Genomic DNA, 23,184 nt, shown 5'->3' with positions numbered 1-23,184 from the left:
ATTTTTCAAACAATATTACCCATGGCTGGTCTGTCATATGTCTGTATGTATGACATTTCACATCGATCTGTTAAAGCATGAGTCACATTTGCTCTACGGCTAGGATACGGCGGCCGTACCCCCCCCCCCGAATTGACAGAAACGTGCGGCGGCCACAGAGTTTCTGAGGTGGCCTCAGGGTGGCCCTACACCGTATGGCTATCTTTTACAGGCCGTAGGGGTCTCCGTGGAATTAAAGCATGGAGTTCTAACTTTTTTCATTTCTAGGTTGGCTGTAGCAATTCGACAAGCCGTAGCCATGACGTAGATGTGTTCCACGTCGACCCTACGTAGGGCGTCCGGTGGGCTTGTGTTATTCACGCATTTTCCGTAGGCTCTTATCAATGAAAAATGAAATTTTGCCAACCCTCAAAAAATTACGGCGGCCGCACTATTTCCACGTTCGCCTTAGGGCCCCCCTGCGGGCACCTTGAGGCTACCTTGTGTCTGCCTTGAAAATTCTATGGCTGCCGCAGGGACGCCCTAAGGTCACCGTGTGACATCAAATCAAAGACCTTACGGCACCCCCACGTTTTCGGTCTCCACAATTTCTAAATACCCCGTGCGGCTCCCCAAAAAATAAAAACATATGTGACTGCTACATTGTGTGACCGTGGAAATACTGCGGCCGCCCTATAATTGCTAGTGGCCATACATTTTTTTAGACCCTACGGCCGCCGAGCCAAATGTGACTGAAGCATAAGTGGTTCTGGAGAAAGGTTTTTTTGCTTTTTTATTTTCAGTCCAATGTGGCTGCCAGACCATGTTACTGATGACGACATAAATTTAATTCCTCTCACATTGGACCGTAGATCATATATATGAAGTTTCAGATTTTTTTTTCAGAGGATTTCAATTCAACCAATTATGGCTGGATTACCACTTCATTGATCATGTCATCATGATCACCCTCTACCGTATACCCCATAGGGAGTTGATGACGTATGCCAAGTTTCAATTTTTTTCGTAAAGCAGTTTAGGATGAGATCTCCAAACTTTTCCCTTTAATCCAATATGGCTGCCGTATCATGTGGCGAATGACATCAGTTATCGATAAAATATTGTCAATGAGGAGTCCCTTCTATGTTTGCAGTTTGGCAATGATTGGACAAGCGGTTGCAGAGAAAAAAAAATACACACACACACACACACACACACACGTTACAATAATCTCATAACCCCTTTGGGGTGACACTAAAAATGCTGTACCTACACTGAAACGACTTCATTGTCATTCATCCTTGTATTGTTGACATATACTACATTAGTTGTCTCGCAATGTTGTGTTGCATTGTGCTCACCACCTTTGCCCTTTCTATTATTTTGTAATTGGAGTTGTTTCCGATGGGACATGATGCGTCAGGCATCCTTCTCTTGAAAGAGAAGTTGAATTGATTGTTAGTTTACATGTGGATCTTTAAGAACAGCATGGTTTGATTTTTTTTTTTCATTGAACAAGGATGCAAGTCCTCCATTGAGGATACAGCCCCCAATCCATCCATCCATCCATCCATCCATCCATCCATCCATGGGGACCATACAGAGCATTGGTGCTGCCAAATCAGTCTCCTGAGCTATTGGGCACAATCCTGGATGGGTCGCCACTCCGACACAGAATACTCAAATGGCTCAACCGCACCTTAAAATAGGACATGTACATTTTACATTTAATTATCCAACTAAGTAAATGAATAAATTTGTCTGGAGTGGTGATGGTTAAATTGTATATAAATAAACGGTTCAAGTTGAAGGTTGCTCATGGAGATGTTAACGTGTATATAAATGAGTAATCCAAGGTGGTATGTTAGTTCAAGGAGCTTGTGTTTTTGGTAGGGGAGATGGTAAAGTGAATGTAAATAAATAACGGTTGTCGAAAGGATATACAATCCTGCACTATTCTCTCCCTTAAAAAAAAATTTCATTCCCAAAATTAGGAAGTAAAATAGTCTGTCCCTTAACATATCTTGCATACACGCGCCGAATATGAAAGATTTGTGTCCAGTCATTTTCCCAGTGGAGATCGACGGACACACTGACAAACCGAGAAAATTCAAATTAAAATATAAGGCCAAAAATATGTAAAGCCCCCTCTCCTCCCTGGCCATGAAGCTATAAGTTAATCCTTTTCAAATTACTCCTTTCCTATATTGTTTCCAGCTAGGTAAGGCTGTCACTCAGTCTTTCCAGTGATGAGTGAGTTTCCTGATGTCATTGCAAGGAATATTTTGTATTTGTGGCTCTGAATATTGTACTCCGTAGCTTGACGGGGTGTCGGTGGGGGGACTTTTTGCCCTCACACTTTACTTTGGAAAATAAATAAAACAAAGCCTTCCTGTTTCTTTGTGTGGTGATCAGAGAGAGTATTTATCGGCTCCTTCCACAAACCACTCCAGAAAACCTGCACAAGAACTTCAACCAATACAGTGTAGACCCAAGTACGCGCTACCCCAATGCCTCTCTCAATGCATTGCAGCCCCGTCAGGTATGTGTAAAAGTTACAGGTGCTTCATGGGTGTCTATTGTGGGTTAACCCAGATGTTTGCAATATTGATTATACAGAGGATAGAGACCTATTGAATCAAGGGGGAAGAGTAAACTGCATCAGTGTCAGCTTGATAATCTATTGGGAAATTGTATTTATTTATGCTTTGGTGTACCTCTAAATATCCCTTATATAAATGTCTCATGTGTGTCTCAAACCATTTCACCTTTGATGCATCATTCATGATTATTTTTTTTCAAACCAGGTGTGCATAGCTATTGAATAATTATCACAAACCCAATATAACTGGTGTTTTCTGAACAAAATCTTAGCATTAATTAAATGCGCACGAAGGAGTTGATAGTTGATTGTTCCCACTATTTGGGGGTTGGCTGGGAAAACTTTTTGGCCCAACTCTTTCATAAACCGACTCTATCCTGGTCTGATGTTCAACGGAGGATGGCAGAATGTGGAACCTGTTCAGGATACTGGCAATAATTCGCCGACTCTTCACAAAAGACACCATGGCAGGTGGTGTACGTAAAACCCAGGTTAACGTCCATCCTCGGGACTGTGAACTTTGTGATGCAAGTACAAATCTGACAGTTTACAGTTGAGTCTGCAATTAAACCCAGTCTAGATACCTCGAAGGGAAGTTTACAACCTCTTTCCACATCCTGTTGGACTTGTGACAATGTAACATCAAAACCAAAATTTTGATGGCGAATCCTGATCTAGCAGGGAAAATGGCCTTAAAAATGCTTCTTCTTCTTCTTGTTCTTCTTGTTCTTCTTGTTCTTCTTCTTGTTCTTCTTCTTGTTCTTCTTCTTGTTCTTCTTCTTGTTCTTCTTCTTGTTCTTCTTCTTGTTCTTCTTGTTCTTGTTCTTCTTGTTCTTGTTCTTGTTCTTCTTATTGTTCTTGTTCTTCTTCTTGTTCTTGTTCTTGTTCTTGTTCTTCTTCTTCTTCTTGTTCTTGTTCTTGTTCTTCTTCTTGTTCTTCTTCTTCTTCTTGTTCTTGTTCTTCTTCTTGTTCTTGTTCTTCTTCTTGTTCTTGTTCTTGTTCTTCTTGTTCTTGTTCTTGTTCTTCTTCTTGTTCTTGTTCTTGTTCTTGTTCTTGTTCTTGTTCTTGTTCTTCTTCTTGTTCTTCTTCTTGTTCTTGTTCTTGTTCTACTTCTTGTTCATGTTCTTGTTCTTCTTCTTGTTCTTGTTCTTCTTCTTGTTCTTGTTCTTCTTCTTGTTCTTGTTCTTGTTCTTGTTCTTGTTCTTCTTCTTGTTCTTGTTCTTCTTCTTGTTCTTGTTCTTCTTCTTTCTGTTCTATCTGTTCTTCTTCTTCTTCTATCTCTTCTTCTTCTTCTTCTATCTCTTCTTCTTCTTCTTCTATCTCTTCTTCTTCTTCTTCTATCTCTTCTTCTACCTCTTCTTCTTCTATCTCTTCTTCTTCTATCTCTTCTTCTTCTTCTATCTCTTCTTCTATCTCTTCTTCTTCTTCTTCTATCTCTTCTTCTTCTTCTTCTTCTTCTTCTATCTTTTCTTCTTCTTCTTCTATCTCTTCTTCTTCTTCTTCTTCTATCTCTTCTTCTTCTTCTTCTTCTTCTTCTATCTCTTCTTCTACTTCTTCTTCTTCTTCTATCTCTTCTTCTACTTCTTCTTCTTCTTCTATCTCTTCTTCTTCTTCTATCTGTTCTTGTATATTTACCTCTGCCACCAAAGGTGGATGGAGGTTGTGTATTCACACCTGTTTGTTTGTTTGTGAGCAAGATATCTCAAATGTTGTCGACGGATTTGTAACAAAACTTGGTGGATAGGTTGGGTGTGTGGCAAGGATGAACTGATTAGATTTTGGTGAAGATCCACCTCCGGACACTAGAATTTTTCAAGTGATTCTTAACCATTGAGAGATAGGGCCAAAAATGATCTGTAGCACAAGATCTCAAAAAGTTATGGATGGATTATATGGCAAAACTAGGTGATTGGTGAGGTGACAAGAATAAGCCGATTAAATTTTGGTTAAAGTCCGGATCCAGATCTTGCTTATCTGTGGGATACAAACTGTAAACTGCTAAGCCTGCCAGAGGTTTGCGTTTTACTGAGTGCCGTTCTAATTATTTTTGATCTTTTTATCCTGCATATATTATGCACGAGCAAATACAGCCCATCACTTCACTGATGGGGACAATAAAGGAGGGGGGGGGGTGGAGAAGGAGAAAGAAAGTCAGAGACACGAGACATGAAGGCAGAGAGGATGGAGAAAGGGGGAGCAAGGTGGGTAGAGCAACACCTCACCAAACGTTTTTCTCTTTCTCTCTCTATTCACTGAGAGAGAGGGATAGAGATAGAGATAGAGATAGAGATAGAGATAGAGATAGAGATAGAGCTAGATGGGTATACACAGGCAAGGAAGCGTCTTCCTGAGCGTCGAGGAAGGAAGCAGCTCATACCATCTTTATACGCCCGATATATATATATATATATATATATATATATATATATATATATATATATATATATATATATATATATATATATATATATATATATATATATATATATATATCGGGGCGTATTATGTGATTCCGTCCGTCCGTCCGTTCCTATCCGCACTCCAACTCCCAAAGTGTTCAACTTTCACGTTTCATATTTTGTACATAGGTACAGACTGTAGAGACGGTGTGTCGTGACATACGTTCGTCATCTAAAATGGTTGCCATGGCAACCAGGATGCTGTTTTCCATGTAGTAGCACAATTCTGTGTGTACCTTCTTGTAAGTCTTTGGTATGACTCGGCCAGGGTTTGAACCATCAAACTCCCAGACTCAGAGCGGATGCTTGAACTACCTATTATGCCACGGGTCTGGTTTGAGTACAAAACATGAAGGCACTCCAGACTCTTTATTTCAGAGCAGTGCAGATATTTACTGGGCCTAAACAGTGCATGAAAAATAAATTGTATTGGAGTTTTTCAAAGCAACCCTAGTTGATTCATTCATTTTGTGTGCAGCCTGTTGTTGCTGGTTGCATCATTTTTGGGGCACACGGCTGTGCCACTGATCTACAGTCCCCCTGTAGGTAGAGCAGGAATTTGGAATTTGACCAGATTGCCGGTGATAGCCCGCCTACTCTGCACAAAGGACACCGTGGGATCTTTAACATCCACCAACTCGTACTGACAGAGGGGGATACCCTGTTTAACATCCATCCGAGGGACAGCACACACATTGTTGCCTTCCCTGCCTTTGAGACACCATAATGACAGTTTTTATCTGGGCTGAGATTCCAACCCAGTCGAGACGCGCAGCGAGGTGAATGTGCATACTTATAGGCCATCCAGCTGGCCCCACCCTGATTGATGTTCAGCAAAATTGGTGATGCACACACTACCATTGAAAGAAGTCATTGACAAAGTATGTGGATATGGTTGATCCATTAGGACATTTGCAACCACACAGGTGCTACATCTTCTGGACACAGGGGAGCATGGAGAGCTGGGAAAAGCTGTTCACCTCGAGACTGTTAACTTTAAGTCGGGCATCACACGGCAAGGTGAGCATGAATTTGCTGCGATCCACATTGGACTCCTTCATCAATCAAATTTATCAGTGGATGCACAGTTTTAAGTGTCATTCACAATTGAAACCAAATCTAAATATAGCAACAGTATTTCAGTATTATGTGGAACTCTGTGTGCACGAGCTGAGACAAACATTGTCTCACACGCATAAGTTATATTGTTCATGGTCCTTGCAGTGATACTTGATTGGGATCATTCACAAGTATTGGTGCAGCTGATGATATGTGCACCTCCACACAGACTCACTGGTGCGCTCGAGCAAGCTGCTGAGCTGGTGCCAAAGACAAACGGAACACTGTCCTGGTGTGTGCGTTGTGGACTTGGCCAGCTCATGGAAGAGTGGGTTGGCATTGTGTGCCATCATCCATCGCTACCGACCAGATCTCATGTATGACACTTTTGTTTCTCAAGTCACATTTTCTTGACCTCCAAATGCATAATTTCCCATCATTTAAAAATCTTGTTTCATTCTAAGGACTTGTTTAATATCGTAATTTCTTTGATTGTACACAGACTTAATAAATTGGTTTATCATCAGGCATGAGAAAATTTCCTCTTCTTAGATTTCTGCATTTTATGCCTCCACTGTATAATGATGTAAAGATGAACTGATTAGATTATTGGGGTCAAGTGGTCAAAGGTCAGAAGTCCAGTTTGGTAAAAATTATGCTAACTTGTGAACCAGTGATGGAATTTTGACAAACTTGGTATAAATATATTGTTGCGGCCCCAGGGTTGTGGGAGAAACAACGAGGGAGGGGCTGTCCCTGGTTCGTCTGCAGACTCACCGGGAATTGCAGTCCGTCGCACATTGATAACTTTGTGTTGCGGCGGGTCACTAATCGACCATGAACGCCAATAACTTGACGACATAACTCGGTGTCCTCCGTCTGACAACTGTTTACCTAAGAACACGTGGTCGCCTTATCGGGAAATCGCGCTGACAATGCATACTTGTGTTGCTTACCGTATCGGGTGCAGCCGAGCGGAGCTGCCAAGTACACACTGGCTAATGAGCAGATTTTGGGGGATAACGTCCCGACTAAGCTAAGGTGCGGACCATGCTAGACCAATGGAGGAAAAGACAAAAACGAGCTGGGTACATTTATTTAACAAAGCAAGTAAAGTTATGTGGCACAGAATAGGATTTTTTTTTCAAATGTCCAGCAAGGGAAAGCAAGGAATTTGTGGGTGTGGCAAAAGAAATACAATATTCACAAAAGAAGACACAGTGCAGAATAAATTTGTACGTTCTTGACTTGCGCTATGTCAGGCGCCATCGCACACACATAACCCGAGCAAATTTACAGATAACCCAGAGAGATAAGAGGCAGTTGAGGATTAGCGACCTCTTAATACCTGGCTCGGTCGGTGGACCTGCACAACCCAAACACGTAGGAAAGGAGAAGGAGGGAGAAAACTGAAGGTGTCTGTAGTGTGGGGGTGAGAGGTGCGAGTGTCGTGCAGTGTGTCATGCATCATGGTGTCAGAGGAACATGTGAGGTGCGAGCCAGTAAGTTTCGCTCCAAAAAGAATGGTTGGTTGGGACTTGCCCGTGCTGATTGCTCTTGTGCGTCCACAGTGGATGACAGAAAGATGTGTAAGAGAAAGAGACCCTAACAGAGTGGTGTAAGAATCTGGAAGTGTAACTGGTGGCTGATAGATGCAACCAAACTGAGCGTCTGAAATGGGAATGGTCTCGGCCTGTAGTTGTAGTCACTCACTTCGCTCTGACTCGTGGCATGACTCGCTCAGCACTGAAACTTTCCCTCTTTGCGCCTTCTGCCGATGTCTGCTTCCACGGCGAGGTCTGAAGTCTGCCGCAGTCTGACCAGCCTCTCCCCCGGCGATGTCTGCTCTGTCTGACCCCCGGCGATGTCTGCTCTGTCTGACCCCCGGCGATGTCTGATCTAATCTCTGCTGAATTTGCTCCTTTTATGAGTCCTGAATGAGGGAAGAGTTAAGAGTCGGATCAAACGGGGCCATTGGCGATTTCAAGCCTCTCCATTGGCCCACAGCAGTCATCCCACGCCGTAGCAAAACCAGGCCCCGAAACCGAAAAATGGCCCCATTCGCTCACTGACCTGGCCACGCATCGGAGCTCCAAGATTAACATGAGGCCAGGGTTTCTGGAAGTGCTGTCTGGCCCCAAATGTGCGTTGGCCTCTATTCAAATGTGATCATTTAGGGAAATCTTAGTGCTACCTGTACGCCTTTGAACAAACTCCAGCGCACGTTTGTGTTTCGAGTTATGCCCCGAAACAACCCGACTCTCGTTCCTTCATCGTCCTTCGAGGCTGTGGTGAGCGTTCGAAGAATAGGTGGCTGTGGCGGTTGTAGAGAGGTGAGAGTATGTTGTGGCATTGCGAGAGGCGATTGTAAATGTGGTGTTGTGATGAAGAGGAAGGGGATGCTCGTAACTGCAGCGTTTGTAGTGAAGACGTGATCGTAAGTTGTTGGGGGGGGGGGTTTAGGAGAGGTGTGAAGTTGTTTTAATGAGTGTTGTAACGTTGTGGTGAGCAGAATGATGGTCTGAGGTGAGAGGACAGTTAGAAATTGGCACCAGTTTGAATGGGAAATGGCGTGCAGATGCAATGAGCCCTGCGGTGCTTTGCTTGGTTTCTTTTAGCGTCTGTGTGCGTGCTTGCTTGCGTGGTTCATGTGAGAGACAAAGTAGTGTAAATGAGTAGGATTGAAGATTGAAGACCTAACTAAAAGCCCTATGCAATGCATCTTTCCTGTTTACCCACTAGACATTTAAAAAGGACTAACTAAACACATACTGTTGAAATAACTGCTTTGGGATCCCTGTATGTCGTGTGCCATTGCCTCGGAGCAATGCGGTTTTACAGAACCACAACAATACATTATGATGCAAAGATGAACTACTTTGATTTCGGCATTAAGAGGTCAAATGTCAGAGGTCATGTCAGGTAAAAATGTGATATTTTAAAAGAGCTGAAGAGATTTAAATGAAACTTGGTATGAAAATGAAAGTATGAAAAACCTCCATCAGTGCATCCATCCATGAGAGTAAAGCATGAGTCACATTTGCTCTCCGGCTAGGATACGGCGGCCGTACCACCCCCCCCCCCGAATTGACAGAAACGTGCGGCGGCCGCAGAGTTTCTGAGGTGGCCTCAGGGTGGCCCTACACCGTATGGCTATCTTTTACAGGCCGTCGGAATCTCCATGGAATTAAAGCGCGGAGTTATAACTTTTTTCATTTCTAGGTTGGCCGTAGCAATTCGACAAGACGTAGATGTGTTCCACGTTGACCGTACATAGGGCGTACGGTGGGCTTGCGTTATTCGTGCGTTTTCCGTAGGCTCTTATCAATGAAAAATGAATTTTTCCAACCCCCCAAAAATTACGGCGGCTGCACTATTTCCACGTTCGCCTTAGTCCATGAGCGTCAGTTGCGGCTGTATGGACATGTGGCTCGTTTTCCTGACGCTGATCCTGCTCACCAGATTCTCTCAGCGAGGGAGTCTCATGAGTGGAGGAGGCCAGTGGGCCCCCCTGCGGTCGCCTTGTGGCACCTTGAGGCTACCTTGCGTCTGCCTTGAAAATTCTATGGCTGCCGCAGGGACGCCCTAAGGTCACCGTGCGACATAAAAATCAAAGATCGTACGGCACCCCCACGTTTTCGGTCTCCACAATTTCCAAATACCCCGTGCGGCTACCCAAAAAATAAAACCATATGTGACTGCTACATTGTGTGACCGTGGAAATACTGCGGACCCTATAATTGCTAGTGGCCGTAGAATTTTTAGACCCTCCGGCCGCCGAGCCAAATGTGACTGAAGCATTAGCAAAGACTTAATGTGGGCAGAGGCAAATTGGTCAACGTCAAATTATCTCAATATATATATATATATATATATATATATATATATATATATATATATATATATATATATATATATATATATATATATATATATATTTGTCCTGCAGAGATGAGAATGATTTGATAAAGATTATGGTGTTTGAAACTTTGTATGGACATTATTAAAGTGGACTTTATTATACTGTATACAGTTGTGTAGGCTCATGGAAACCTGAATGACCAAGGGCCGACGGGCATATATAATAACAGTGGAAAAGGCAGGGCAAGCAGATTTTATGAAAAGTGCTATTCCGGCATAAAATGTTCTTTAAGGAAGATGCAAAGTCACAAAGTTTGTGACTATTTGCTGATAGTAATTACTACATGCAGCATGTAAAAGAAAATTCATTTCCATCACTTTTTAACACGTTTTGGTGTGTGAACTTTGGTGTATTTTATTTATTTTTTTTCCATTAGTATCTGAGACTCATGGAGGAGCTCTTTACCCCACGTACCCGAAGTGAAAGTGATATTAAGCAATTGGTTCATGTCAGTCTGTCTGTCCGTCCACCCATCTGTCCTATGAGTGTATTATTTTCGTCAGTTTATGATTGAGGAACAGCTAATTTAAATTGAATGATATATTTCAAACGCGAATCGGAACATGCATAAAAAGACAAGTCCGACATTTTGCTGTACATTGGCTCTGGATTTGACCTGATCACGCATGCGTAGAGAGGAGTAAGATGATATTTTTTACTCTGTCTGCCTGCCTGGCAGTCAAACAAAATTGAAAATCATTGCAAACAGGAAACTTACTGTTTTAATGACGTCATAATGGACACATTCAACAGGCACGAATAACTCATGTAATGTGTTAGATTGAGTGGAGTAATAGCCGCTGGAGAAAACGGTGATAAAACCCGGAATTAATTTATTTATATGCCTTTAAACCTTTCTTTAAACCTTTATTTAAATTGAATTATATACTCGAAGACTGTCTTAAACAACTCGTCTTCATAATACTTCCAAACACCATGCTATATATCAATTATATTATATAGCACAAGATGGCGTGGTTCGTGCGTGCGTGCGTGCATATCAAGTGAAGAGGCACCAATATGGCCATATTCGTTGTCGATTGACACTGTTCTATGGTGATCAATTAAGCCTCCATATCCTAAGTTACGACTCAATATCGTTTTATTACAGTGTATAACGATGGTTGGTGTGTTCGACTGCTTCCGTAGCACTAAACTTCTGGATTTTTTGAAATGATCTTTAAAATCATTATTTAATCACATTTGAACTATGGGAGGGCAATGCCGTTCGTGGATTTCCCCTTTGTGGAGTCGCTCTATCACGATGAATTTATTGAGGCAATGTTTGTGGATTTATTCACCTAATTGAATAACAGAGGCCGTTTACACAATAACCCCCTCAACCCTCCAACATCATCATCATCACCATCATCTCCATCGACTCATCTTTATCGTAGCCATCATCAGCATTGCCAGATCAAGTTTGTGTTCATTGTTAATGGTAAGTTTCATGATCTTAATAACTCAACAAAATAAACTTTACTTTATGTTCTTATATTAATACAGGAAAATAAGCCTGGTGTTGGCTTCATGGTTAAGCTGACTGGCTTCAGATCTTGAGCTTCTTGAGTTTGAGTCCCTGTTGTATCTTTAAATAACATCAGGTGAGTTGACAAAGCCTGTCATCCTTCCGAGGTCGGCAAAATGAGTACCATCTTACTGGAAACGGGCACTGCATTAGTGGCACAGCTGTGTTCCCAGCAATGATGCAACCAGCACCCTCAGGCTGTATCTGAAATTATAATAATACTTTATTTTATGTTATTAATAACTCTTTTATTCATGAAAATTAATAGCACAAAAACAATGTACAACCATGTTAATTCAGGGTACAGTTTGGACAAATTTTAAATCTGAAGTTCCAAACCATATTTTCCCCACAATCACCAAAGTTTGTGGATTTGCGGTTCATGGTGATTTTCGAGAACGTAACTACCATGAACAGCAAGACCCTCCTGTATATACTTGAACACTGCTCAGTGCATTGTGTTCTATGAACTCTCTAGTTTATATATGAAATTAGGCTGATGGAAGAGCTTGGTTATTGAGGGTAGAAGGGTGGACAATATGGTGTTGGTGAAACAGCCAGACACAAACAGGTAGACAAATGAACAAAAAAGAGTTGATGAGGGAGAAAGAAAGAAAGGTCGTTATGTGTACGTAAAGATGGGTGTGGAGGGAAAAGTGGGTGTGGTGGTTACCTGGAGGGTAAAAGATTATGGCTGGCTGCATGAGATGAAGGAGGAGGGGGAGGGGAGTGTACTGCCATATTGAAGTGACGGAGAGAAGAGTGTGATTGCAGCGGCACAGGAAGGACATTCTACAAGTGTTAGAAAAGAGAAGAAAACAGTGAAAGTTAGTGAGAACGAAGCCTTGTTGTTTGGAAGGTAAACAAGGTTGTGGTACTGATGCTCACTGGTCTATCACATCGGTCGATTAGAGGAAGAGGAGGGTGAGGATGGAAGGAAGGAAGGAGGGAGGATGACATAAAAATGTTTGTGATGAATGTTGAGCAGATTATTTGGCAATTAAGTATTTTCACCAGCAGGCAGCTCATTTCATCACGATGCAGAAGTGTTGGAGGTCTACATGAATTGAAAGAGTAAAATTGAAAATCGATTCTTCTGATTATTTTGTCTGTTAAATACAAGACGTGCTGAGACAAGATTAGTACTGATGAATAATGATGCATGGAGTTGCTTCAATCTTTTTGATCTCTTCTTTATTTTACAATACAATGGACATTTCTTGGAAGAAAATAGGGGAAATGCCATGTGCTCAGTTGCGAGAACCAGGGAAGCACTGGTAGGCATGGATGACCCACTAAATATGTAAATTGGCCGATTGTTTGAAAAAGCTTGTGAAAGCACAATCCAGAGAATATTCATATCAAGTTGCATCTAAATTGGGTGCATACTTTTTTAGAAGTCAAAAGGAGCAATCTCGGATTCGTAATGACCTTTGACCTTTAAATTGACCCACTTAATATGCAATTTTGATGGGATTTGCAAGACATCAGGAGGCCTTGGTCCTCAGAAGTTCTAAAGAGTTTGGTGAAAATAGGACGATTCATTTTTGCATCACGGGTGATGAACGTTGTGGTCAAGGTTCATCAAAATTATGTCGTTTCCAAGAAGAAAGCAAATACCTATTTTGGGGGGTCAAACCTTGACCCACTTTGACCCCACATAGACCCCTTCAGACCCTGATTTTATTTTAATTTTTGAATGCCATTAAAAAACTTTGGTACCTCATAGGTAATGAAGGTTGTGGTCAAGTTTCATCAAAATTGTGTGTATAGTTTCGGAGAAGAAGATCTGAGTATTTACATACGAACTGACTGACCGACTGACGGACACTGCACATTGCTAATTCCTGACCTGAACTATTGTCCAGGTGAGCTAATAATTTTGTGTATCGGTGGATAAGATTGTTTCATGTAACTCTTCTATATCTCAAACACTAACGAAATATCAATGTGATCTTAATTTTACTCTCCTCTTTGCATCTTGAATCCCCTTACCTTTATCTACAGCAAGTTTGACTCTCTTGATGAGAGCGATGTGTCGGGGAATAACCAGCTGGCATTTGATGTGGCAGAACGAGAGTTTGGAATATCCCCAATCATGACTGGAAAAGAAATGGCCGGAGTGTCAGAGCCAGACAAACTCAGCATGGTCATGTATCTCACACAGTTTTATGACCTTTTTAAAGAGGTTCTTCCACCTGAAGGTGACTTTGACAATTATCTGTATTTTCTTTGAATGTGCTAAACCAGTGTTTTTATTTCAAAGCTCCATCTGTCTGTCTTTTGTGCGTCGCCGGCCATGCGTCACAGTTCCCCATTGTCTCTGTGTCACCATTTCCTTCTGCCTCCATCTCTGTGTCGCCGTTTGCCTCCGCCTCTGTGTCAGTTTGCCTCTGCCTCTGCCTCTGCGTCGCCTTTTGTGTCCGCCTCTGATTCTGCATTATTTGCCTCCGCCTCCACCTCTACATCGCCGATTGCCTCCATCTCCGCCTCTGCATCACTGTTTGCCTCCGCCACTGCCTCTGCGTCGCAGCTTGCCTCCCCCTCTGCATCACCATTTTCCTCCGCCTCGGCGATGCCGTTTTCCTCCATCTCATCCTCTGCATTGCCATTTGGCGCCACCTCTGTCACTATTTATCTCTACTTCTGCATTGCTGTTTGCCTCCTCCTCCATCTCTGCATCACCGTTTGCCTCTGCTCCACCTCTGCAACACCGTTTTCCTCCACCTCCACCTCTGCGTCACCTTTTGTGTCTGCATCTGCATCGTTGTTTGCTTCTGCCTCCACCTCTGCGCCACTGCTTGCCTGCATCTCCGCCTCTGCATTGCCATTTGCCTCTGCCTCTGTGACTCCGTTTTCCTCCGCTTCTGCATCTGCCTCTGCGTTGCCGCTTGCCTCCGCCTTGCACTCTGCATCGCCATTTCCCCTGTCTTTTCGTATCCATCACCATTTGCCACCGCCTCTGTGTCACCATTTATTTCTACCTCTGCATCACCGTTTGCCTTCACCTCTGCGATGCCGTTTGCCTCCACCTCCTCTTCTGCAATGCCGTTTGCCGCCTCCTCTGCCTCTGCGACGCCGTTTGCCAACACCTCTGCCTCTGAAACACCATTTGCCTCAATCTCAACCTCTGCATCGCAGTTTGCCTCTGCCTCTGCCTCTGCGACGCCGTTTCCCAACGCCTCTGCCTCTGCAACGTCATTTGCCTCTGTCTCAACCTCTGCATTGCAGTTTGCCTCTGCCTCTGTCTTTGCGACACCATTTTCCTCCACTTCTGCCTCTGCGATGCTATTTGCCTCTGCCTTCCATTCTGCATCGCCGTTTCACTCTGCCTCCTCCTCTGCCTCCTCCTCTGCCTCGCTTTTTGCTGCTGCCTCCACCTCTGCATCATTGCTTGCCTCTTCCTCCACCTCTGCATCATCGCTTGCCTCTTTCTCCACCTCTGCGTCATCGCTTGCCTCTTGCTCCACCTCTGCGTCATCGCTTGCCTCTTGCTCCACCTCTGGGTCATCGCTTGCTTCTTCCACCACCTCTGCGTCACAGTGTTCTCCGCCTCTGCATCACCGACTGTCCACCCTGGTCCTTGCCCATCCGAGTCGTTGCCCACTGGCGGGCAGTCATCACCGACGTCATTGCCGATCTCCCGCGTTGTCGAACACCCTCATCGCGGACTGCTTCTGGTGAATGTGTCTATATAACTTAGTTTACGTTCTCACAGCTATACGAGTATATTCTATGTGTATGTGGCAAGATCGTCTTCATGGCTTGAGCTGCATTCTGATACATACTTTACGGACATACTCATGTTGCACTACATGCTTTAAAATAGATGTACTACTCTTTCTAAGGAGTGAGTGGAGCTTTGTCTGCACATGCACCTTTTCCCAAAGTTTGCTTGTGCGAAGTTTCATGATTCTGACACTAGACGTCTTAGTGCTACATGAGTCACGATGGCAGAGGGCAACATGATGTTGTCAGTGCTATAAAGCATAAAGTGCTGGAGATGGGAGTTGGGAGTTGGGGTGACTGACAGGAGATGAGATGACTGGAGATGAGAGTTGGGTGCACCATTATGATCCTGAGAGTAAGAGATGATCAAAGGAGTACCCCCTTAAAGGATCACTTGCCCAGACTTGGCTCCGTCAGATTTTCATCTCTTCTCCAAAATTATGGAACACCTTTGTGGAGAATATTTTTCTTCCGACAATGATGTTCAGGCTGCTGTAAAGTGCTGGTTAAGTTAGCAGGACGTGCAGTTCTATTTTGACAGCATCACAATACTTGAATGTTGGCAAAAATGTGTTGACCTTCAGTGGTGATTATGGTGAGCACCACAGTGTGTGTGTGTGTGTGTGTGTGTGTGTGTGTGTGTGTGTGTGTGTGTGTGTGTGTGTGTGTGTGTGTGTGTGTGTGTGTGTGTGTGTGTGTTTTGTATGAGAAGGCACTACTGAGTTTTTAAGGACATGTTTTGGTGCTACTCACAGTACACTTGTCATAGAGACTCATCAGGTGATAGCATGCTGTAGAGTTCAAAACATGTTCTAGTATGGCTTCGTTTTTGGAGACAAAGCTGGTGGAGTGATGCTTTGTGAAAATGGAGAGTTTCAGTTCCATTTACTAAGTTGGCAGTGTGCCAAGGCTTATAACTAGTATTTAATTATCCCTCGTCATCTGAAATGATAGCAATACTCAATCCAGATACAAGAAAGGATTTGTCTATTATAAGTGATTGATTTTGGGGTTTTGTTTTTTGCTGACATTTGTCTTCATTTCTGGTCCAGAATACAACAGGCTGATGGCTGATGACAAACCAACTTTGGTTCCCACCAAGTCTCCAATTTCATTCCTCAGCAAACTGGGCCAGACCATCTCAAGAAAGCGCACACCAAAGGCAAGCTCGCTTCTCTGGCAGTCAGTCGCCAGGTCTCCTTCTCTCCTGTAAACCAACTTCAATAACTCAGAAAAAGCTTTGACTAATTTTTTACGTTCATCTGCCTGAACAAAAGTGTTTGTGTGTGCGTGAGCATGTGCGTGCACACGGTTCTGTCCACATGCTCTTCCTTTTGGAATGAATTTTGGAATCGTTCCTGGTGTGAACATACATTAGTTTACAAAAGAACCTCTACATGGATTATATTTGGGGAAAGGATATTTTTATGTAGCATGCATATTGATAGGGAACAAGAAGAATTGCACTTTTTCAGAAAGTAATACATTCTCGGCTACGCTTGGTTCTGAAATGGCTGTGTTTTTTAATCTATAAAATTGTAAGGCTCATTTTGGAGCTTGTACAGAAATCACGTGTAGGACAAAAAGGTCCTGGTGGAGGAGACTTGTTTGTTGTGGGACTACCAGTGTAAGAGCAATGCCTCTCAAGGAAGACCTTTATACTGTCAATGTCTGACAACTTCCCCAATCTTCTGACTGGCCCCATTTGCTGACTGCAAATGGCTACCCCACTTCTCCCTATCACTCCCCAACATTGAAATTCCTCTCCTTTTTCCTCTTCTTTCTCTTTTTGATGCCATGGCAGGGGCTCTCTGACTCCCTGAGCCTGCTCATCTTACTAACCGGAGACATACCGCAGAAGCCAAGGCTCATCTACCTCTGCCCCATATGTAGCAAAGGAGTAATGAGAAGCACAACAGCTGCCATGAATGGCTCCACTAAATATGCTCTCTCAAAATCAAAGCAGTCAACAAAGTCTACAACTACATCACCATTTACACTACCTAATTACACTCCAAACCTTCAAGTACTCGCATATACACCCAACTTCACACTTGTGGGTGACTTCAATTCCCACATGCCGACGTGGTTGTCATGCTAAGCTGAAAGCCAACATGGACAATTAATTAATACTCATCTCCAACAACAAACTATGCTAAATGATGATAAACAACCCACTCGAATGCCACAATCCTATGACCAAGCACAACCTTCCCAGACATAACCTTCACCTCACTCGAACTGGTCATAATCTCCTCCTGGAACGTGGCATCCGAATAGTCATCTGACCATCCTTATTAAACATCACTTACATGAAGGCACAACTGGATGCCATGAATGTAAAACTTTTATCAATTACCTAAAGGCCAAATGGATTCAATTCACCAAAGACACAGAAACAAAGCTAACCAACTTCACCCTCTCAGACTTTCACACTCTTGAGGCAGCCACCAAACACGTTAACACTGACAAGATGACGGCTATGAGTTCATACATGTTTCATGTGGTGCATTCTGCCTGACTGGGATTGAGAGTTTCGACCTTACCCTGTGACGTCACAACCTTGCACCTTGACCAAAATGCAAAAAAAAATTGCAGCAGAGTAGCGGAAGCTGTCCAGGTCCTGCGTGCCGGTGTGTTCGTTTTACGTATCAGAGCTTGGAGCTACGTGTTCGTGGTCTGCCGTGTGTGGGAGGAGTGCGGCAGGCACGTCCCACGTAAAACTTCGGCAATAGCGCCGGAAAGAGAGGAGCCGCCATCTTGCATTGCACCTTATAAGCACGGCGCTAGTCATACTATCACATGAGAGTGCAATTCAGTACTTGAGCGATGCATCGTGCCGAGAAAAATGCAAGAGGGCTTTGCTGCACTATCAACAAGGGTTTTGACCATTTAGTGCATGACAAAACTGATCTGCTCGGTATCATGAAGGTCATGAAGGCCAAGAAGGAAACCAGAGCAACTAACAAAGCAGCAGCATTGGTCAAACAATTCCTCCCAAGAATAAAAAAAAAATCACATGTGCCAAGCCCCGTCACACTGTTAGAGCTGTGGGAATGGTTGTAATGCTGTTAACGAGGTTTCAAACGGGGTGATGGCGTTGAGATTGCGGTTGTTGTGGTCAGTGTTGGGAGTGCTGTCAGTGCAAGAAGTAATGGGAGTGGTGTGAGTGTGCATAAGGTTTGCAGTGTGTATTATGCGGGCGGTGGTGCATGTGTGCACGATGGTGGGTGTCAGGTTTGGAGTGGAGGGAAAGTGGCCAGGGACATCGTTTTAGTCATGGATATAAGGGTATTAAATATGTGGACTCTTTTGTTGCATGGATACAAAAAATAGAGTTTTATGTTGTTTTTGAAGTGTGGGTTGGTGGGTATTGATGGAAAGTTGGATGATGTTTTGTTGGGTTGCAGGTTCGGAACATTGCTGGTGCATGCGGGGCAGGGGGCAAATATGTGGGAGGGTGTGTGTGTTTTTTTATTTTATTTTATTTTTTTCTTGGATGCATTGTCGAAGCTTGTATAAAAGCTAACACACAGAACGTATAACAAGGAGAGCAGGAGACGAGAGGAACGGGAGAGGGAAGCATAATACAGTGGGGAATAGACACATGAGACAGAAAGACCACCGACCTGCCTGCGGTTAGAGACCCAAAGACTCAGCCTCATTGTGGGAGATACCATCCATCCATCCATCCATTGGGACCATACTCTGTGCAGAGCGTTGGTGCTGCCTTAGCAGTCTCCTTGGCCATTGGACACAATCCTGGACAGGTTGCCACTCCGACACAGGATGCCAGAGCATGCTGGTACTCATTTGAAGTCACCCTGATGGTTCTATCGGAGAGACATAGTGAGAGTGTGAGATTTGTCAGGATTGAAAGGCATGTTCCATGTGTTGGACCAGTTTGTGATTTTATCCAGATCTGCAGAGAGTGAATAAACTGCTGCTTGCCGATCTGAGGGATGGCAGATGGTACAGCAGAGGGTAGAGTCATCAGTAAAGAGATAAAAAGGATTTTACAGACAGTCAGAGAGATCATTGATGAAAACCAGAAAAAGAACAGGGCCCAGAACACTGCCTTGAGGAACTCCAGCCTGCACAGGAAGAGGGGATGAAAGAATTCCATAAAGGGCTACACGTTTATTGCGACAGGAGAGGAAGTCTGCGAGCCAAGAGTGGAGCTGGCCTTGGATACCATAGGAAGAGAGTTTGGTGAGCAGGGCGAGGTGCCAGACCATATTGAAAGCACGTGATATGTCTCGGGAGATGGCTCTGATCTCATGTCTGGCATTGAGGACCTCCGTCCATTGTTGGGAAAGCAGGAGCAGCATATCCAGGGTTGAGTGACCTGGTATAAAACCAAATTGATGATCGGAAATCAAGCCATTTGAGAAGAGGAAGCATTCAATGTCAGAAGCGATGATGGATTCCATAACCTTGCTGATGATTTGGAGAAGGCTGATTGGTCTGTAGTTGCAGGGATCTGTTTTTGTATCTTTTTATGCAGAGTGATAATGTTTGTTGATTTCCAAGCAGATGGCAGATGACCTTGAGCAAATGAGAGGGTGAACAAGAGCAGAGGAGCAGGTTTTTCTGATACTTGGGAAATGCCGTAGTTGATTTTGGTCACCACATTTTTTGGAAGAAGTGTTTTGAACCTTTTGAAGAGAAATTGTGAGTTTTTAGTGGTACATTTGAATAATTTGGGGTGTGAAGTGATTTTTCTTCAGGGTTTTTGTGAGTGCAGATTATTAAAGGTTGGAGTTACTAATTTACCAATTTACCAAGATTACCAATTCCTAAGGGTTGGAGTCAGTGCAGATTTTTGTAGTACAGAGACAGATGTTAACCAGTAGTTTGAGGGATGGTATGGGAAGAAAGGAGGGGGGTTCGATCTGTGTGTATGTATATATAATATATATATATATATATATATATATATATATATATATATATATATATATATATATATATATATATATATATATATATATATATATAATATATATACACATATGTTACCCACACACACTATATACGGGAATCCCTGCATGGTCATTGTGAGTATGTGCAGACAGGTGGCAGGATGCTCAAGAGAAGAGGTGGTGAGATTTGTGGCAGTTCTTAAGAAAGAAATTGGGACTTTTTTTAAGACTGGACGCTGAGCATGCAGTTGGAGGGTTGGGGCAACAGGGATAGTTAATGGAAGGGAAAGCTTGAAGGTGTTTTAAACAAATATAGACCTCATGTAGAATATTGTGTACTACACTGATTTCAGGACCATCTTGACAAAGCTATGAGGAGCGGCTGAAGGAGACTGGACTATATGCACCAGAAAGGAGGTGATTACGGAGGAATCTTTTGTGCAGTTTTGCTCACCACATCTTAGGAAGTGCATTGCTGCCCTAGGGGGAGGATACGGTGTGGGTTTAATAGACTGAATCTGGGGCTCGCTCGACTATGCCATGAGGAGCGGCTGAAGGAGACAGGACTTTATGTAATATAAAGGAAGCAATTTTGGGGGTATCCAATGGAGATGTTTCAGAAAATGAAGGGTGCAGCCAAACGTGCAGACAAAATAGTTTTTCAGCTAAGACAATGATTGGACCAGGGGATCGAGCCTGAAAGTAAAGATGAGAGTTCAGACAGCCGAGGGGTCTTTCAGTCAGAGTCGTTCCTGTATCGAATGGTCTCCCGAGGAAGGTAGGGGCAGCAGGAAGAGTACATGGGTTTAAATTTCAATTACATAGGTACCGAGATGCATTGGAGGTACCTCGATGGATGGGAATGATACTAATCATACCCATTCTAAAATGGAACAAAAAGTCCAATGCCTTTCCTCTTTCCACCCCATGGCATTACTCTGCTGTACAGATAAATTACTTGAGTGCTTCATTCTCTTTCGTGTCAACCCGAATATCCTTCTGGCCCACCATCAACATGGGTTCAAACTCCTCTATTCCACAACTTACATACATATATGGCCAAAAGTATGCAGACACCCCTTCTAATTAGTGGATTCAGCTATTTCAGCCACACTCATTCCTGGCAGGTGTATTAAATGAAGCACACAGCCATGTAAGCTCCATAGACAAACATTGGCAGGCGAACGGGCCATACTGAAGAGCTCAGTGACTTTCAATGTTCCACTGTCATTGGATGTCATCTTTCCAACAAGTCAGTTCTTCAAATTTCTGCCCTGCTTGAGCTGCCCTGGTAAAAACTGTAAGTGCTGTTATTGTGAAGTGGAAACGTCTTGGAGCAACAATAGCTCAGACAAGAAGTGGTAGGCCACACAAGCTCACAGAACGGGACTGCCAAGTGCTGAAGCACATAGCGTAGAAAAATCGTCAGTCGTCGGTTGCAACACTCACTACGGAGTTCTAAACTGCCTCTGGAAGCAACGTCAGCGCAAAGACTGTTCGTTGAGAGCTTCACGAAATGGGTTCCCAAGGCCGAGCAGCCCCACACAAGCCTAAGATCACCATGTGCAATGCCAAGCATCGGCTGAAGTGGTGTAAAGCTCACCGCATTGGACTCTGGAGTAGTGGAAATGCGTTCTCTGGAGTGATGAATCGTACTTCACCATCTTACAGTCCGACGGACAAATCTGGGTTTGTTGGATGCCAGGAGAACGCTATCTGCTCCAATACATCGTGCCAACTGTAAAGTTTAGTGAAGGAAGAATAATGGTCTGGGGCTGTTTTTCATAGTTTGCTACACTTTGTATGCTGTAGCATTAAGATTTCCCTTCACTGGAACAATGACATTCTAGATGATTCTGTGCTTCCAACTTTGTGGCAACAGTTTGGGGAAGGCCCTTTCCTGTTTCAGCATGACAATGCCACCGTGCACAAATCGAGGTCCATATGGAAATGGTTTGTCGAGATTGGTGTGGAAGAACTTGACTGGCCTGCACAGAACCCTGACCTCAACCCCATCGAACACCTTTGGGATGAATTGAAACGCCGACTGCGAGCCAGACCTAATCGCCCAACATCAGTGCCCGACCTCACTAATGCTCTTGTGGCTGAATGGAAGCAAATCCCCGCAGCAATGTTCCAACATTTTGTGGAAAGCCTTCCCAGAATAGTGGAGGCTGTTATAGCAGCAAAGGGAGGGACCCAACTCCATATTAATGCCAATGATTTTGGAATGAGATGTTGGATGAGCAGGTATGTACATACACTACATGGCCAAAAGTATCTCGCCACTTCAATGCAGCTCATCCTAGATGGATTTGATCACCCCAAACCATCCAAATGCACCCTAATCGACATCCACAAAGCTTTCGATACTCAACCCAGACACACACCCATCCAAAAGATCCTTACCAAAACGATGATCAACGACAAATTTTGGATCCCTATCTTTCTTTCTGGCAGACAAGCACGTGTTGCACTCAACAACACCTATTCATCATCCAAAACCCTCTCAAAAATATCTCTCGCAGGGTGCCATACGTTCTCTGGTACTTTTAAACCTTTACCTACACAACATCCCAGAACTATACCCCATGTGAGAATCCATTGGGAGTGGCCAGGAAGGAAGGGGGTGGGGTGGATCGAGTCAGAGGATCAGAAATATAATTAAGGCTTTTGCACCATTCCATTCACAGTAAGGATATAGAACAATTTATTTGTATTAAGATCTGTTTCAAGTGAAATTGTCATACATGCCATCATTGAGTGGAAGAGGTGGGGAGGGGGCCTCCACCTGTGGTGGTTAGACAGGTTTAGGACATTTAATCCAGTGTCCACCCTCATCCAAGACCAGACTGGGTCCATTGTGTTATGGTGGTGGCACGGAGCCTTTTTCAACCATGTTGCTACAACGGGGCAGGCCATTGGTTCTGCAACAGCTTCCACACACATGATGTAATTGGTGGGTGGACCACACCAGTATG

At 43.6% G+C, this 23,184-nt stretch overlaps 2 protein-coding genes across 18 annotated transcripts in view; both read left to right on the top strand.

Annotated features, from left to right (window-relative positions):
- MICAL3 (microtubule associated monooxygenase, calponin and LIM domain containing 3) overlaps window positions 1-23,184 on the top strand; it is a 329,542-nt gene that overhangs the window by 109,190 nt on the left and 197,168 nt on the right. For all 17 annotated transcript variants that reach the window (XR_015058963.1, XR_015058964.1, XM_085884102.1 and 14 more), the window contains 5 exons: window positions 2,395-2,521; window positions 5,967-6,060; window positions 6,329-6,476; window positions 13,557-13,753; window positions 16,331-16,440. Coding sequence is in view for 15 of the 17 variants with exons in the window: in XM_085884102.1 (XP_085740228.1) it covers window positions 2,395-2,521; window positions 5,967-6,060; window positions 6,329-6,476; window positions 13,557-13,753; window positions 16,331-16,440 (676 nt within the window). In the remaining 2 variants the exon portion in view is untranslated. The remainder of the gene's footprint in view (window positions 1-2,394; window positions 2,522-5,966; window positions 6,061-6,328; window positions 6,477-13,556; window positions 13,754-16,330; window positions 16,441-23,184) is intronic.
- Window positions 13,995-16,324, top strand: LOC147024340 (uncharacterized; the record flags this gene model as incomplete). Its single annotated transcript, XM_085886918.1, has 1 exon — window positions 13,995-16,324. A coding segment is annotated over one exon (1,239 nt), but the record flags the coding sequence as incomplete, so codon positions are not given.

The sequence above is a fragment of the Eptatretus burgeri genome, chromosome 6 (assembly GCF_056783735.1).
Source record: "Eptatretus burgeri isolate ZD-2024b chromosome 6, Ebu_testis_v1, whole genome shotgun sequence".
Lineage (NCBI taxonomy): Eukaryota > Metazoa > Chordata > Myxini > Myxiniformes > Myxinidae > Eptatretus > Eptatretus burgeri.
The sequence above is the reverse complement of the archived record's forward strand: the minus strand, read 5'-3'. Positions and strand labels throughout refer to the sequence as shown.